This window comes from Trichoplusia ni, chromosome 5 (genome assembly GCF_003590095.1).
Source record: "Trichoplusia ni isolate ovarian cell line Hi5 chromosome 5, tn1, whole genome shotgun sequence".
Classification (NCBI taxonomy): domain Eukaryota; kingdom Metazoa; phylum Arthropoda; class Insecta; order Lepidoptera; family Noctuidae; genus Trichoplusia; species Trichoplusia ni.
In genome coordinates this window covers 4,724,677-4,742,337 of record NC_039482.1, presented here as the reverse complement: position 1 = coordinate 4,742,337, position 17,661 = coordinate 4,724,677, and the positions used below count along the sequence as shown (strand labels likewise).

General features: G+C 37.6%; 1 protein-coding gene across 3 annotated transcripts in view; it reads left to right on the top strand.

The window, feature by feature from the left end:
- LOC113494147 (nucleolar protein 4) overlaps positions 1 to 17,661 on the top strand; it is a 137,908-nt gene that overhangs the window by 64,697 nt on the left and 55,550 nt on the right. For all 3 annotated transcript variants that reach the window (XM_026872338.1, XM_026872336.1, XM_026872337.1), the window contains exons 2-3: positions 2,970 to 3,104; positions 4,014 to 4,871. In XM_026872338.1, the coding sequence (XP_026728139.1) occupies positions 2,970 to 3,104; positions 4,014 to 4,871 (993 nt within the window). The remainder of the gene's footprint in view (positions 1 to 2,969; positions 3,105 to 4,013; positions 4,872 to 17,661) is intronic.

Sequence of the window (17,661 nt, the reverse complement as noted above, 5' to 3'; positions counted from 1 at the left end):
TCCATATCCAATTTTCCGACCACCAATTTTCTTTAACGCGCCCAATTTGACGTGGTGCCCGCAACCACTCGGCTGTCCGCGCAGTCAACTAAAATAACTTAAATATCTCGTGGACCTTCTGTTCGTGTCTACATGCCTCCCTAACTAAGATCGGAGTGGTATCGAGCGCGCAAGTCACAGGTGTACCCGTCGCAGCCAGTATTCCTCACACCACTTGTTGCTTGCTGCGCGCCTGGTACCCACTAACGAAAATTTATTTGTTTCTTGTATTTTAGGATTTCTCTTTTTTTATTGAATCCTCTACTTTTTTGTTTGGGTTCAAAGTTTTATTTAACCGATTGATGAATTAACTGTTTTACAATTTTATAGGTATTGTAAATTTGTTGAGGGCGAGTTATGTCTGTCAAGTCTGTCCATGTTTCTCAAGCAAACATAGCGTTTATGAGATAGTCTTGTTACAAACATGCGAACGGACAGCTGAGCCTTAGTAATATAGTGTTACATTTTACCCTGTGCTTATGGAACCAAGAAAACCTAGTCGCAAATTCTTATCTAACTATGTATTACACACTAAAAAACAAAAACAATATAAATTCTTATGAAGTGGTTTATAAGTATCTGCAGTGTCTACTGATCCTGTTTTTGGCGCGCCTCCTACCACCAGAACCAACTTTTACGAAAGTCTGAATTTGAAATTCAATAATCTTTGGACATCACCTAAAAGTTCAGCTCTTATGTTATGGTTTTGACTAAAGTAGTGTAAATGTTTTCAGCTTATGAGACAGAGAAATTGCAAAAAAAAACACGATTATGGTTGTGTATTTTCGTAACTCACTTCAAAAAGAAGGAGGTTCACAATTCGTTGTTCGGCTAAACCGATTTACCTGTTATTTGGAAGCTGAAATTTCATCGATTTTGTCTCAGTAGTTTTTTGTTTGAAATCTGTTGTATTTTTTGTTGTTAAAAGTTCTGAAATAATGTAGTTCATAACGTCGCGTTATGACAAAAATTATGCCAGGTTAACATAGACATTACATACACCGAATGCAGTACAATTCTATCTGCACTAATACATTGTCACGGCCATCTCAAGTCTCGTTCTCAAAGTGCCTCGTGGCAATGGCGCGATGGCGGGAGTTCGCCAATATTTCCTACAATTTATTTTATTTGGAGTCGAAATTGTCTGGGCGCGAACCGCCCGACGCGAGCTCGCTGCTAATTGGCGCCAAAATAGTGATGTGAATTCCCTTTGATACAAATAATTTGTATTTTGGTCTGTGGATATTTTTCTTGTATTTTTTTCTGAAAATTCCACTTTCAAAAAATCTTATTTATTTCTGTTTTCGTGGACCTACATTAATTTCTGAATTTAATTGTTCTAAGTCCAAGAGAAAAATTATCAAGCAACTAGCTGTTGCCCGCGACTTCGTCCGCGTGGTTAGAAGATATAAGTTATGATTTATATCTGCCCTGTTTCTTCCTCATTTTCCATTGTATCTTCACTCCTAGTAGTCGCAGTGTAGTGGTTTATAGCCTAAAACCTTCCTCAATGAATGGTCTATTCAACACAAAAAGAATTTTTCAATTTGAACCAGTAGTTCCTGAGATTAGCGCGTTCAAACAAACAAACAAACAAACTCTTCAGCTTTATATATTAGTATAGATTTGCAATCTGCTTATAAAAGTAACATTTTACCAGAAAGTTTCTACCAGTTACATATATATAATTAAAAATGTGTAGATTCCTATCACAAAATAAATCTATTTTAACCTAATAAGCAACGAAGCCAGTACGCGCAAACAACTCAAACTTAGCTCAACTTTTCTGAACAAATATCTAACACGACTCAACAAAGTACTCCCGCCTCCTCGATACTCCTGTCGCCCTGGTACTACCGCCGGCTCTAGTCCCCGACGCGCCTGCCCGTGTAATTGCCCGGGCCATTAGTCCTGCCCCGGGCCACTTTCATACCGACCCGGATAAGCATCTTGATGATACCACTGTTTCGTCGCGGTTCTAACGCGTTACTTTTTCTAACAGATAAATTTTATTTCAAAGCGACTCGGGTAAATAAAAATCGCAATCGACGAGTTCGTGAGAAAGGAGGTTGCAAAAAAAAAAATCGAATTACATATAATAAAACCTTCTTTAAATTTGTACTCCTATGTAATGTCGATTTATGCAGAGGTTAGGTATATAGGTTGCGTAGTTACCGATAAACTCATTTGCATTTCTGTCAATGGACATTAGATATTCGCCTATTTGAATAAATAAATACACGAGGCAGGGTTCATAACCTTTGCATCGGTTCATTCTACGCTCACGTTATAGTGCATTAAAACAAACCTAACACGTAAAGGAACTTTTCACAAAGCATACTTTATAAGCGCCTAACTTTATCTCGTCCGAAGCCAGATGAAGGCTTAAAGGTGAAGCGCACTATTTATTCAGTAAAGTTTGAAATTCGCAAACATAGTGCCGGTTCGCAACTGATCCCGTAATTACGGGAGTCCCGGGGCCCGTCGGCGTCGTCCGGTTAATTACAACGGCCCATGCTCCCGGGACGGGCTAATTACGGCCGACCTGCGATCGCGGGACTAATTGCCCTCCGCGGGTAATTTATGAAACAAATTACTTGATTCACTTTTTGGTAACCGCTATTTTGTGATGCAGTTTTGTAAGGGGTAGTTTTTGGTGTAGTGTAATTTTATTTGTATACACACACTTGGTATTAATTATAAATAATCCACCTTATGAACAGATAGTAAACAGTGTGTGTTACAATAGTCACCGACCGTTCAGCGCCATCTATAAATCTCTGTTACGCAACGCGAACTACGTAGTACTTAACCGCCGTCTAGTGGCGAATATACGCAACATCAAACTCTTGTTGCCTCCAAAGTTTGCGAACTAGATGGCGCTGTTTTGAAGTATCTCGTTGCTGATTGAAATATTTATTTTGTTTCAGAATGCACCAAATCAAGAACCTGTTTATAGAAAAGTAGCTGTTGTAGAAAATTTCTTCGATATAATTTATACGGTACATGTGGAGCTCGAAGGTAGACCTGGAAAACATGCTGGACAAAAACGCACTTATAGAACTGTGAGTAAAATAGCATACCTTAAAATATTCTGGAAGAATTGTTATCTTTTACGTATTTAAATTGTTTTCAGGCAAATTCAAAATTAAATTTTGTAACTCCATAATTTCTCTCAGTTGGCTTGAGGTATAAATAAGTGAAGTAAGCGCCATCTAGCAAGTTACAACAAAACTCGAAACATTGCTGCTGCAAGTGTCGCTGCTCCGATTTCGTTTGTGTCCGCGACTTTGTTGTGTCGAGTATAATCGATAGATGGCGCTGTACAGGACAATTGTAAATCCACTCGAATATTAGTCTATGTCGCAGTCAGTAAGGACTAATACAACTTTCGACATTAATATTAGTGTATGATTATTGATTAACAAAATATTATTTCAGTAAAAACTAATTAAAATAATCCTCTGTTAAAATAGTTCTAGAATCTATATCTTAATCTTTTCTAGAACTGTAACAACCAAAAACGACATGATGTTTATCTGAAATATTTTTTAGATTTTATAACATAAGAGTAGATTTTTGAAGTGGTTTTATTTCGTTTATATTCTTACAGAATTGATTTGCTGATTTTTTTTAGTTTTAATTATGTTTCTTTAGGCATTTCCTTTTTTAACTAAAGATGAGTTTATTAATATCTCCTATATTGTGGTGGGTACAATATTTCAAATGTGAAATATGGTGATAATGCGTAAACTAACCCCTGCAATCGATGTCCCCTCAATAATGCCTGGAATAGGGTGCGGAGTGGCGTTAAACTGAGCTTCAACCATCGCACCGATACACGATCATATTCGGAATAATATCGCGTTTATCGTTCACGTATTCCCTTCAGCTGTAATTTCATCGCTCCAAACAATACATCACAAAAGTAATATTCGTTTCTTTCCCTTAATCACGGATGTTTTCGCCAACAGATTACCGAGACGTACGCGTTCCTGCCGCGGGAAGCAGTCACGCGCTTCCTCACCGGATGCGCGGAGTGCGCGCGGCGCCCGCGCAGCGCCTCCCCGCCCCCGCTCCCCACTCCCTCCCCCTCCCCCACGCGCCACCCCACCTACCTCCCCTTCCTGCCCCACTGCGCGCCTGATTACACGCGCAACTGGGAATCCGAGATAGACGCCGCACATTCTAATTACTACGAATCGAAATTCGACTACACAGAACTCCAGCCGCTCAAGAAAGTTGAAAGCCCGAAGCCCACTGATGTCGAGGATCCAGAACCAACGTATATTGAGCTCACCTCGAAAAAAGTTAACGGTTTCGAAGGCACACCACTATTAAATAGAACGTCCCCTGTTGAACCAGCCTTTCAGGAAGAAGAACCAGTGAGAACAGACCCTGAAATAGACAAAGACGAAAATAGTTTAATAGATGTGGAAGACGTTAAATCAGCCAGTCCGAGCCCATCACCTCTGCGGTTGCAGAAGGATGATGAGGCGAAGTCGTCAGAAAGCGAAAGTACTAAGGCGACAGAAAGTACAACATCCAAAGATAAGACTGAACCGAAACAAGAGAAAAAGTACAACCCGCTCGACGTCGCTAACTTGACGTCGAAGGACCCGCCGAAGTCGAGATCACCGCCGAGAAAAAAGTTGCTGCTCTCAAACAATGTTGAATACGCGAATTCTTTTGGAAGGATTTCAAAACCTTGGAGACCTGGTGGCGGTGTCTTCTATGGAGGAGAGGAAATAGATTATAGTGTCCCGATAACGACGGCGTACCTGAAACACATGCGGAACATGGGCTACCAGGACCGCATGGACTCAGAGAAGGTAAGGGTTTAGTTGTTTAACGATTTTACTCACAAAACAACAAGCAATCGTTCAAAAAGTTCCGTAATACCTAGTCCCAGTTTAAATCCAACAATTTTCTAATCCAGTGAAACTAGAAAACATTTCTACGAACGGTGCTCCCTACTAAACCATAGACCCGAAACTTTTTTAAATTCCACAGTGAAAACCGCAGCACACTGATAAAATAATTTTTGTCCAAACAAATTTACAACGTTGAATAAACATATGATTTTGCGGGCCGTGTTTAACCCTAGCTTAAACTTCTGGTAACAAACTGGGCGAAAGCCGCGGCGGTCGGTCAGACCCGCAAAACCTTTGTATGGTCCTTTATACCCATCCTTGTTATGATTTTGAAGACTGGTATGCTGTTCAAGTTAAAAATGTTGGGGCATTGTGTTCGAGTGTTTTCTTTGTGTAAAGGGTGAGGCGTAATGGCGGTCCCGAATTATTGAATTGTTTAAGCTCTTATTTGGGAATAAAAACTATTTTATTTAAATTAATGTTTGTTAGGAATGTGATATTAATAGATGCTGTTTGCGTGTGAGAAAATAACCCTAAATTAAATCTTTAATTTATTCGTGTCTCTCTGTCTCATATTTTTCTGTGTCTACCAACACATTTTTCTGTCAAAACATGAATTATAATGTGACTTTTATTATTTTCTTTTGAGTCTTTGCATAAAATAAGACATCGGAACAAACATAATGTAATTCACACGTTGTAACAGTTACTACACCAAATAATTGAACACTAAACAATAAGAAGATTTTGATTAATCGTTATTACCGATTATGCTGTTATTAGAGGACCTAAAAGTAATTGCAATGCAATAGGATGAACACTTTAATATCCTTGAACGTTATTGGATGTATAATTATAAATTACTAGCTGACCCAGCAATCATTGTTATGCGATGTGAATAATAGGTAATGTAAAAAAGTTTTGTCCGATTCTCAGATCTACAAAATTTCATGAGAATCGGTCAAGCCGTTTTTTAGGAGTTCAATTAATTACATGCACACAACAATTTTATATAGTAAATAAGTAAGAGACAAGATAAAATAAACAAAAGCAAAATCACCGAATATTACAACAATAATTTTATTAAAGTACCAGGCGTCCAGAAACGCTAGGCGTTAGCGCGTACCTGACGTAACCCTGTAATGTACGTGGCGGCCCACACGACCCGCGATTGATTCAGACGAATGTCCCTCACAAAGGACCACAGGGCGTCACGCTATAATCGGGCGCCGCATCTTTTCTAACTCATTTTTCTCGCTTGGGGCGAGGCGGGGGGTTGGGGTGGGTTTCATCAGCCCGAGGGGGCGTCACGGTATTAGACAAGACACAAAAATGATGCCCGGCGGAGAAGTGGGCTAGGAAGCTTTCTGATGACGGTTTTATTTACTCTTGCTTCTATGTAATAGGCTTTTTTCATTGTTAAATTATGTTACACGTGGTTGCAAGTATTATTTTTCTGTTGCCATACTGAGAGAAATATAAAAAAAGAAATGGTATACATTTTTTCGTCGATTGTTTTTCGTTTAGAACAAGCTGTCAAAATATAAATCGTTTTGTAAATGAAATACTAGAATAACATCGTTATATTCTCTTGTATTTTCATTGTCCTTTCCAATATATATTAATACTACACAACAAAATAAAAACGAAAAATATCTAGCATAGACACAGTAGCAAACCAAGCCACCATTAGTTGTAATAATCACACAAAGCTTACATTACGATGGGACCTAGCGCAGAAAATATCCTTCCAACAAAAAGTTTATGTTAGACCTTTTTCGCGTGGGGTCTCCCGAAGGGTCAGTCGAGCCCGTCCATAAGAGGGTATCGGCCCTTCGTCCTCCCAAAAGTGCCTTATCCCCCCTGCCCCCGTACTGCGACTTGTAAGATTGATTGGGGCTCCTTCAGTCCATTGCCAACCACCCTTGTGGGTATATTCGACCCTCCCCCTTTTTTCTCGGGTACTTGCGCCCAGGATATAGATTAGATGGATACGATCTGTTTTAGATGGCGGTCTTAAAGTTTTAGGGTGTTTTAACGGTGCTAGGTGTTTTTTTGTAAGGTTGTGGTTTGGGTAGTTCCTTTTTGTATATTGTTTTGTTTATTAGGATGATAGATTTATAGTCCTGTTCGAATTCAATCGAGCCTTTATAACAAAGAAATCTGTTATACATTTGAATGCAGAAGCAGTTATGATCTTGTAAAAAGAACCTCATAATTCTATAGCGTACCTATCTACGAGTCAATTACACCGCACTATTGTGGCAAAGATTAAACAATGTAAAACATAATTCTGACTAAGTAACGGCTTAACTGGACGCCATTTTCACTATTTCTCACGAATTTTCCGATGATTTTCTCAGACATGTGCAGGTAACTTTACAATAAAACTTTTGTCTGTATCACATTCCCAAAACCAGTTCTTCCAAGACCAAAATTACCTTCAAACCTTACTACAACCACTCCAAACTTCAACAAAACAAACAGACAACATTCTCACAGAATGTCGCATCCAGTAGCACAGTTCCACCCACTTTTTTGCGAGCGGGCGCTGTTTATAACACAACAGGCTATTTTATTCGTCTAGCGGCACTTGTGGCCGTGCGACTGCTTTCGTGCAGCAGATTAGAACTTTACTTAGATATGAATGTTCTTGTAAATCTATGTCATATGTCATTATGTGTCATCTGACGAAACATTAGTTTCAAAAGTCGATCAAAGGAGGTTTTAATGTCGCTATCGTTAGTTGTTCGGGGTTTTTGTGTATGGGGATTACACCGCGGCATAAAGATTAAATTCGTTAATGCGGGAGACGTAAAAAAGTGTTGTTTGTTAAGTAACTCATTAGTAGTAACTTATTAGTTGACGTTTATTGGATTGTTACCTATTGGGGAAGGACAATAATTTGATGTTTTTCTTAGGTTCTTGAAAACAGTTGTAACGCCTAAAATAAAAATATAACTGTTAACAGTCCTAGGCGTTACTTTAAAACATAAAATAACTCTAACGATAACATAATACAAAACAAAAGTAATTCCCAACTCGAATCTAAAAACATAAAAATAACTTTGGTCCCTTGACAGTGACATAATATTCAGAATCAAAAGCTAAAAAAATATCACAGACATATGTTGGTCTATCTTTACGACTATAATACTGTTGGAAAACATTTTGTAATGCAAAGTAGACTTTTCTTCTGGATATGAACTAGCTTAAGAAAAACCATTTTCTTTTCAATTAATTTTATTATTAGTACGATTGAAAATACTATAGGTTATGCACCCAGAGTCATTCCTGTAAATCGGTTTCCATCGACTTTAAAGTACTTAAAATGAAAAAGTTTTTCGACTTGATTTTCGTTTCTTTCAATTTATGTATGTTCTGTAAATGCGTATTAATCTATATCTATATATCTATATCTATACTTCTATACTAATATATAAAGCTGAAGAGTTTGTTTGTTTGTTTGAACGCGCTAATGTCAGGAACTACTGGTCCAAATTGAAAAAATATTTTTGTGTTGAATAAACCATTAATCGAGGAATGCTTTAGGCTATAAACCATCACGCTACGACTAATACGAGCGAAGATACAATGGAAAATGTGGAAAAAAACAGGGCGGGTATAAATCAAAACTCATATCTTCTACCCACGGGGACGAAGTCGCGGGGAACAGCTAGTTATTTATACGTATGTTGTAAACTACTAGACAGATTTAGATGAAACTATACTCGATCTTTAGTTGACGTTAAAACAAGAGCTAGAAAGATTATAAGTAAATTGTTATTTTTGGGAAATATTTTTAAGTAAACATTATAAATTCCTAAAGTTATCTACTAAAAATCATATTCTGTATTTGTTACCTCAAATATAATTCGCTTAGGAAAAATTTAGAAATTTAAATAGAATAGGAAATAAAATAAAATATAGGCGTATTATCAAATCGGCACGTGTAGAAAACCCTGGACGTATAATAATATTGTCAAAGACAAATTAAAAAAAAACCTTTTTGTCTTTTTTACATTGTTTAAAGAAGGATATGTGTATTTATTTCAACATTTTTTGAACATCGTTTATATTAACACGGTCGTGATCCTATTCTATTAAATTATATTTATGTATAGGCATCGCCCGCGGTTGTGTTCGCATCCAAATTGTTAATTTACTTTAGCTTCTGAAGCAAAACAATTTACCTTGTACGTTTTCATGCAGTCTTTTGTTTTGCTGGTTTACCTGCGTTGATAATCAAGATGATCAAACACCTTGGCTTTGGATAGACGTTAACGTAATTAAGTTTGATTCGTTTTTCTGTGTTATTCTGTTGCTCCGTTTGGTTTGAAAGATCTTTAGACGTTCGTTATGGGCTACCTATAAGAATAGAGCAAAAATATACATACGTTGAAGTGAAAAAGTCTTTGATAAATCCAATGCCCCTTTTATAAGTACGCTGTGATAATATGATTTTGATTTAGAACAAAAGTTTTTAGAACAAAGTGACGTAATCCACAACAGCTTTTAATTAAAACACGTTATACAATTCTAAACGGCACATAATCGCATTGACGCCATTTTGATTGCGTTCAAAACTCCTCAAGACAGCAATTACCAAGTTATTCAAAAGCAATTCATCTAAACTGAATTTATATGCGAATGCGTGTGCAACGCGACCTTGAGCGGTGACATAATTAAGTTTGGTCCCCCAACGATCGATTCTGCGTTTCATTACCATGAGGGGTCCCTCAGACACCCGACGGCATCAGCAGGGTTACTTTTATAAACTCGTAGTGACGTAAAAACCGCGCGCGTGCGACTGATTTTAATATCTATCAATATGCTAATATAGTTCATATTTGTTCGTACATCGATCTACAGTTCTGTAATGTGTAATGAAAAAGTATTGTTTTGCACACGTGCTGTGCTTTAGTGAATTGTGACGTGTTTAGTAGGTCAGTCAGGCGTCATGCGAACTGTAGCTTAACTTCAACAGTTTACGAGCAAAACGTAGAAATAAATAAAAACTACGCTTTTATTTTTAGTACTGTTAGGTTGTAAGTAAAAAGCAAGATTTACTGTACGTCTAGCAAGCAGGCTGTTTAAATCAAGTAAGAATTTTCCCGCTCTCACCCGTGCCAAGTCGGGGTGAAGAGCTAGTCGCAAATAAACGCGGGCTAAAGCCCTTGCGCGGCGGGGGCGGGTGCCAGCCAACTGGCAACCACCCCGTTGTCATTTACCCTACTTACCGGAGCTACCAGGCGCGCATAACACCAACGGAGAATTTTAACGGAATTAGTCGCGAGGCTGCTTGCCGCCTGCAGGGCGCCGTAGTAAATTCACACATGTACTAGCAGCCAAGGAAGGGTAGGAGGTTCGCCCGCCTCCACACCTAGTTTTAACGCCTAGTAACTCGACGCAGGCATGAGGTGTCTACACGCAATGCCGCAAAAACATTAGCTGAAGGAAAATAATTTTTAACTATGTTTATTAACCTATATAGTATGGAGAAAACAGTATGACGAGCTTAGGCATAGTATAAATTATACTAAGTATCTCAATCGCATTTAGTTATATTACTGTAAATACATTTGCAGTGGCATCTTTTGTTTCCGATTTTTTCTCTATAGGGGCTTTTTTACAGTCCTTCATAAAAGCAAGGAACACAGTAAAAGTATTTTATCTATATAGGTTTTTATTGAAGAATATAATATTTTTATAGTAAGCCAAGTCAGACTATGCTAAACCTTAGTTGGTAAAATTTTAGGTCTATTTTATAGTGATGTAGAAAGATATCGATGTTGGTACAAGAAAAAAAACTATTTTAAATTATAATGTCATTAGCTTTGCCTTGCGGTTCACCTGCGATTTTTTCAATCCCCCCTTATAATACTTGGCTAGAAGAGCTTAATTTAGGCTATACAGTAATATTAGCTTTTAGCTTGCTAGTAATATTTTGAACCGACTTCATAAGGGACGAGGTTCTCAAATGTCTGTATTTTATATGTTTTCACAACTTTGGACTGGATCATTATTTTGTTGATTCTTTTTTCATTTAATGCGATATAGGGCATTTGGTGAAGTTGCTCAGTAGTTTTTATCTGAAGTCGGTTGTACGTATTTGTTGCTAAGACAATATTACATCTAAACCGATGCAGCCATTTCGAAGACTAGCTGTACAACAAACAAACAGACATACAAAAAAAACATAAATTATCCTATTTCCCTCGTGAAAACCGCATTACATCATAAGGTAGTTACCAGGCGCACATAAGCTCGCAGGTCTTTCAATTTACGGTCTCATTGTGAGCAACTTCTCCATGTACCCTAATGCACGATTTTGAGTTTTAGTATAAAATACATTTCACACACCATAATGGTTATACCTAGAACAATCTGGTTTGATGGTTGTAAAGTGATCTAGTCACGTTAGACGGCCTAAAATATCTACTAGTCTCTACTAGTATTATAAACGTGAATGCACGTTCCTTTGTTACGCTTTCACGCCAAAAATACTTAACTGATCATCATGAAACTTGGTACACAATATGTTCTTGCAGGGATTAAAAGTAACATAGAACTTTTGGAAGTTCGATAAATTCGACTAAATACGTCCCGCGCGGGCGAAGCCGCGGGTGACTGCTAGTATTTAACAATCTGTTGGTGCAGCCCAAAGCATCGCTTAGGTCAACAGCATAAGACCAGTAACAAAAAAATATGCAAAGATAGAATACTGACGTGACTACTATTTGTCTTTCATCATATTCAGCTCATATTCGTCCCCTGCTGGACATGGGCCTCTTCTATTGCGCTATCGAGATCTATTTTCAGCTGATGGTTTTCTTACAAGATTAAAAAGTTTGTGGTCCTTTCGATATTAACAAGGAAATTTATTTACAATTAATTTTCTGTATACATATTTCGACTGATGCCAACTAGCTTTATTTTCTGTATCATTGTGCCTACTATACATAAGGCATGTAGCAATCGTAATATCCCATTGCATCCCATTAACTCACTATCCATTTTATAAATTTAGTGAACGGGCAGACTAAAAAACCAGGCTTGCATAAGTTATCTGGAAGGTCAAAATAAATGTTTTAGGGGTGCGTAAATCATTACTGAACCCGCTACCCTGGGATAGGTAAAGGACGGGCCTCGGATGGTTAAAGAAACGGATGTGGTTTCTGATTTAATTACGAGTAGAAAAACTAGTTTTTTAGTGATGATAAAGTTTCTTATACAAAAAATGTCTTAGCAATTATTTTCTTTTGTAATTTTCACCGATTTCATTTCTAAAATCTTGAAGACAAAAATTTTAGTTTATTTTATCCTTATTGAATTCTTAACATCACATCGTTACATTTTATTCATTCAGTTTCTTGCTGTTGACAATTTATAATTTAAAGTATAGTAAAAAATAGTTTTATAGAGCGGCAACACCTATTTTACAGTAAGCAATAACTTAACTAGAACATGAACAAATATTGATAAAACAGATAACTACAATTCTCATAATCATTGTTTAAATTTATGAACCAACTGTCAATGTTTTAAACCATATAATACATGGTTATTTATGTCCTCCTGGTAGTGAGGCGGCAAGCCCAGGGCATTATCACCCTCGGGACGGGAGTCCTTGCGATCTACGCAAAAACCTATATCTATAATAACTACATGTATACGCTATTCCCCTTCATAATACTTAGGTACATCTATAGTTATTTGCGAGACATTTCGATGTAGATAATTCATTTATACTTGTATAAAGATTGTGTTACAAACATTGAATCGGCTGTAAAGACCAAATTTTGGTCTTTCGAGCGTTTAGAATGTTTAAGTACGGTTGGCGTGATTATCAAACTTGCTTGTGGTCAAATGTGTTAAAATCTATTTGGCAGTGTTTAGGTAAAGCGTATTTTTCATCTCGGACACTTAATATAATATTTATTTTTGAAAATAGTGTTCCCATCTGAATATGATGCATGAAGAAATACAAATATTTTCTTTTCTACATCAAAAATATTTTTGCTTTATTGACACAACTCTATTTCAGTAAATTGGAAATTCAAACCATACATTTTAATTTCTAACATTTCTATTATCCAATCTAATTCTCCTGGAAAAGACCAGCCGAAATTTCGTGACCCAAAAGACCAATACTAAGCAAGTCTTTTAAGTTAAAGTTTGCTATTTTTCAGAACATTGTTGATGCATTTCACTTTACTTCAGTCATAGTTATATAACGTAAGTAGCAGCGAACACCTCAAATTCACATAATCGTTTGTTCTAACTTGTTATAATAAACCGCATACGACTCCTATTAGTTTTGGGCTCATAGAATTTACGGCATACAGACTGCTATGGAGTAGGTTGTTAGAAAAAAATTCTTTTTCATTAAAATACGACTCCCGAAGTGAGGGATTTAATCATTGTGTCGCGGTGAGTTTCACAAACATTCAAGACACATGCACAACCCCCAGACTCAGGACAAACTAAGGACCTCTAAAAAAACAAAATTGTTAGTTATCATTTTGCTGGTTTTATTTTCAACTTTAATTTATTTTAATATACTTATGTATGTGACACCACATTTTTTAGTGTTTGCGGCTCCATAGTTTTCAGTTTCCATATCCCTCAGTTTGATAGACGTGGCAGCAAAACTTTTTCTAGGGTCTGGTTCCACCCTGCGCCCATGCGGGGGCTTTTCTATTAAATAATCATTTCGGACCCCGTGTCGTAGGTCTGCTATTTAACTAACAGAATTATTAGTACTCTTGTTTCATGGCAGCCTAGTACTTGTGACTATCAAAAAGACATTGAACTTGTGAAACTGAACAAAAATTTATTTCGGTTTCGGTAAAAAAACACACTACTTTTCGATTAGTTTTTTTAAAACTTGAGTTACTATGAAACAATTGTTATCTTATCCCGTTACAATCGAATACTTAAAAATAATATCCCTTGGTCAAAATGGCAGCAGCCAGCATTCGCTGTGTTTTTACTAAAAATAATCTTAAATACGGAATCCAATCCACCTACTCCAGTTGCCGAGTAGGGTCGGGTACTATCGAGTCATACGGGGTTTTGGACCCCTCTCCCCCCCTCGAGCCCCAGGGGGCGCAGGGGGAGGGACGAAACCTCTTAATTATTGTCACATATGAATTATTTTGATATTGACGCGTGTCTCGACCTCCTCGTTAGCGTCCCTTTGGATTTCTTTTGATTCTCGCTAGCTCTGCCATGTTATGGTCGCCTGGTACCATCGCTGTTTATTGCAGTGATTTTTTTGTGTTGAGCTTTCTTTTGTCTAAAGGTGTTTGGAAAAAATACGCTGAATGAAAAAAGATGGGTGATGATGATGTATAAAAATATATTTATGGCTTGTTTAGACATCGTAACTTAGTAAATTCTATTTGCGTCAAATGACTACGACGACTAGAATGTGTTTTTATTAATGTTTCCTTCAAATGTTACCCCGAAAAGTAGTTTTCTACACACAAAAATCATTTCGCAACTAAGTACTTGAATTTAGAAAAGAGCGTTGCACTTTTCATCCACCTTTCCTTTGACCATTCTTCTTTTAATTTCACATTACCCAAATGGCCTAATCTCCTGTGCATCCATCAACCAACACGCCAGCGACACACCAAGCCTTAACTAATTACTTGAAGTCAAGCCTTGCATGTCCGTAACAACAAGACTATCTAAATTGTATTCAAAAGTACGTGTCGTGTCGCATTCACAATTAAGCCAAGCCTTGGTCCACTAGAGCCGCCTAATAGTAACTTTAATTTTCCAAATTCACCTGCCGTTTATGTAATTCACCCCATACATGCTCCCCTGGCTGTGGGGTGTCTAATGTAAGGCCGGGGTGGCACAGGCGACGCTCACGAAAAGGAAAGGGTGGTTCTAGCAATTTTTTTCTGATTTTTTCCCCTCCCTTTTTGCCCGATAATACCCTAATGGTCGCTAGCTTCCTTTTCGGTGGGTTTTTTTTCGCCGTCGAAGATCGAGACGTATTTTTTACTCGCTTGTAATTTCCTCGTTTCCTAGCGAAATGAAAAATAAACGGTCAGGGCTGTTTTTTTGTAGTGATGCGTGATTTTTGAGGTCGATCGGTCGCTCTGAGTGTGTATTGTCGGGATTCACTTAAATGTTATTGTGTTTTGGCAATATGGTTGTAGAAACGATGTCATTATTATTTCACGTTAAGGTGTTCTTAAACTGCGGTGTCAAGGAACCGATACGTGGAACAAATATTTAAGTTATATTAGATTATGTGTCAAATGACAAAAATGTTCTGATGTTCGTTAATGCATGCATGGATTTCTAAAATGAGCATTCACACACGAAAGGAGAGCCTATAAACCACTTGTCTTTTTAACCTTTTAGTACCTAACGTCAGCTAGCTGTGACAACGTAATATTCTCATATTAATAAAATTACTTTTTTTAACGTTCACTTCAGGTTCATTAAATCGTTGACCAAGGTAACTTCATGTATGTATGTAGGTTCTTTGCCGTACACGTTATTTACTTTTCATTTTTCTAATTGCCAATAACTCGTGGACATTTTCGCCAATTAATTTCGAGCGCCCAAGGAAACTCAGGGACCCAAACGTACGCTAACACATTACTTTTATTTTGGCATCGATAAATTTTCGTACCGGGTACCACCCTGCATAATGCATGCAGCGAAAAAGTAGGGAAAATAGAGAAAAATCGGGGAAAATTTTCGCCCCCTCGTCGGGTTCCTTAGGCACCACCTACCAGGCAAGCAGGGGTGCGTAGGAGGTTACCGTCCGCCAAGATTAATACGGTACAGTACGACCGCCCGACGCCGACGCCGCAGCTTTCATTAAAAATACTGGGACCCTGATGGGTTAGCTGGCAGACTCGTGCCGGCTATGTGCCGCCCCGTGGCGCCGTCTGCGGTTTTTCTCCGCACACGTACGACTAGCGCTCGCAAAGTGCAAACGAAACGAATCTGACTTTTCAAGAACATTTTTAGCCAAACTCATATCACTGTTTTTAATGTTTCCCCACCGGGCAGGGGTGTTAAGAATAGCATCCCTCTAAAGTATACTTCTGCGTACTTTCTTTTATGTTGCTACGAGTCGGATGATTGGTTGATTATTACTACGGCGTAGCAATTTCTACGTATTTGAAAAGAGGGTGCAGCTACGTCGTAGTACTACGTATAATACTGTAGATGGAACATTGGAGCTTATAATTTTTTATGTCGGAATAATAATAAATACTCACATTGCGTTATTTTTGCCCAGAACCATATTATCAAGAAAGAAAACAAAAACACGCTTATAACGTTACTGTTTGTTTATCTAGATACAAACTACATTTTTATATCAAACATCAATATTTTCTCCATCAAGAGAATCAGGCGGAATTGTTTCCTTCCACTCTGAATAACGAACCAATGTGAAATAAACACAGCAAGTCATTAGGATTCCATCAGTCACAAAAAGTATGTCCAGTCCCCTCTTGCATGCTCCACCGTTATTATTTCTTAGCTCTGCACACCCTATGTCCCCCTAGTCGTGCTAAGTACTAAGCGGGCTGTTTGTAGGCAAAAAGTAGAACTACCCTCACCCCCCGGCCGCTCACGCTTTTAAACCTCAAGCGTCCAAGTGCGGGGAATATGAAATTTTCGAAATGATAAAGCCGGTAAATAATAACTAGTAGTACGGGCATGGCCGTCTAATGTACTACCTGCAGAACAAACTGTACTAATGTGCCTTTTCGGTTTTCGGTTTTGGACTCTATGAAAATGATATTAAGAATGTTTTGGTGCAGAGAAATTAAATGTAGGTTTAACACAAGAACTTTTGTCACGATTATTTTTGTTTGATTTATTAAATCAGCCATTGTTATTATATTCATGCTAGTTTTCGGTAATGACTGTTTAGCGCACACTTTTTTTTATCTGAACAATGTTTTTTTTATAAACATTGCAACCTAACTTGTGTTTATCGATGAGACTATTAGTGCTATGTAAAAGCAAGTGTAGTTTTTCAAACAATACCTAACCATTAACGAACTAACTTTGACCCTAAGGACCAAACAGCACACAATTTTAGTCCTTCTTGGAGAAATAATTTTGATAAATTCGTACGATTTGTATGCACTCAGTACCGGGGCAGCAGCGGGGTTCGTGTGTCTGCTTTCACATTTCCCACTCGCAACGTAAGGCGGGGTACGGTACACCCCCACCGCCCGCTGTGCTCCTGGTACCTACACCCCTGCTTTTTATACCTTCCTGCCCGTCGAAAGTAATCAATTTGCGACTTAATTAATTAAGAAAAAAGCTTTGTCGGACGTTTAGTAACATCAAATGACTTGTGTTATTTTTCTTCTGTTTTTTTTTTATTATTTATTAAATTATGCTCAGATCATTCCTTTTCTTTTTATATTCTTTGTAATTCTTGGATTTATGTTCTGTTAAATTTGTAACAGCGCAACAATTTCACACAATGGATCTATGGTTCAGCAACTAACTGATAGTGCTTTTACACGTAGAGCCAAAATTACGATTACTGCACTAGGCTAATATGTTCTTTGCAGTGTTGCCAAAAACTTGTTCTTGCATCTCTATTCTATAATAGCATAGTTAGTTTGATCAAAAACTTCTGAAATATAAATAAGTAAATTCTTCGTAAAAATGTTACAAACGCTGTCGCTTCACTAGTAAGAAGAAGTTTGTCAACTTGCTGTTGCTATTACAAAACTTCCAAAAC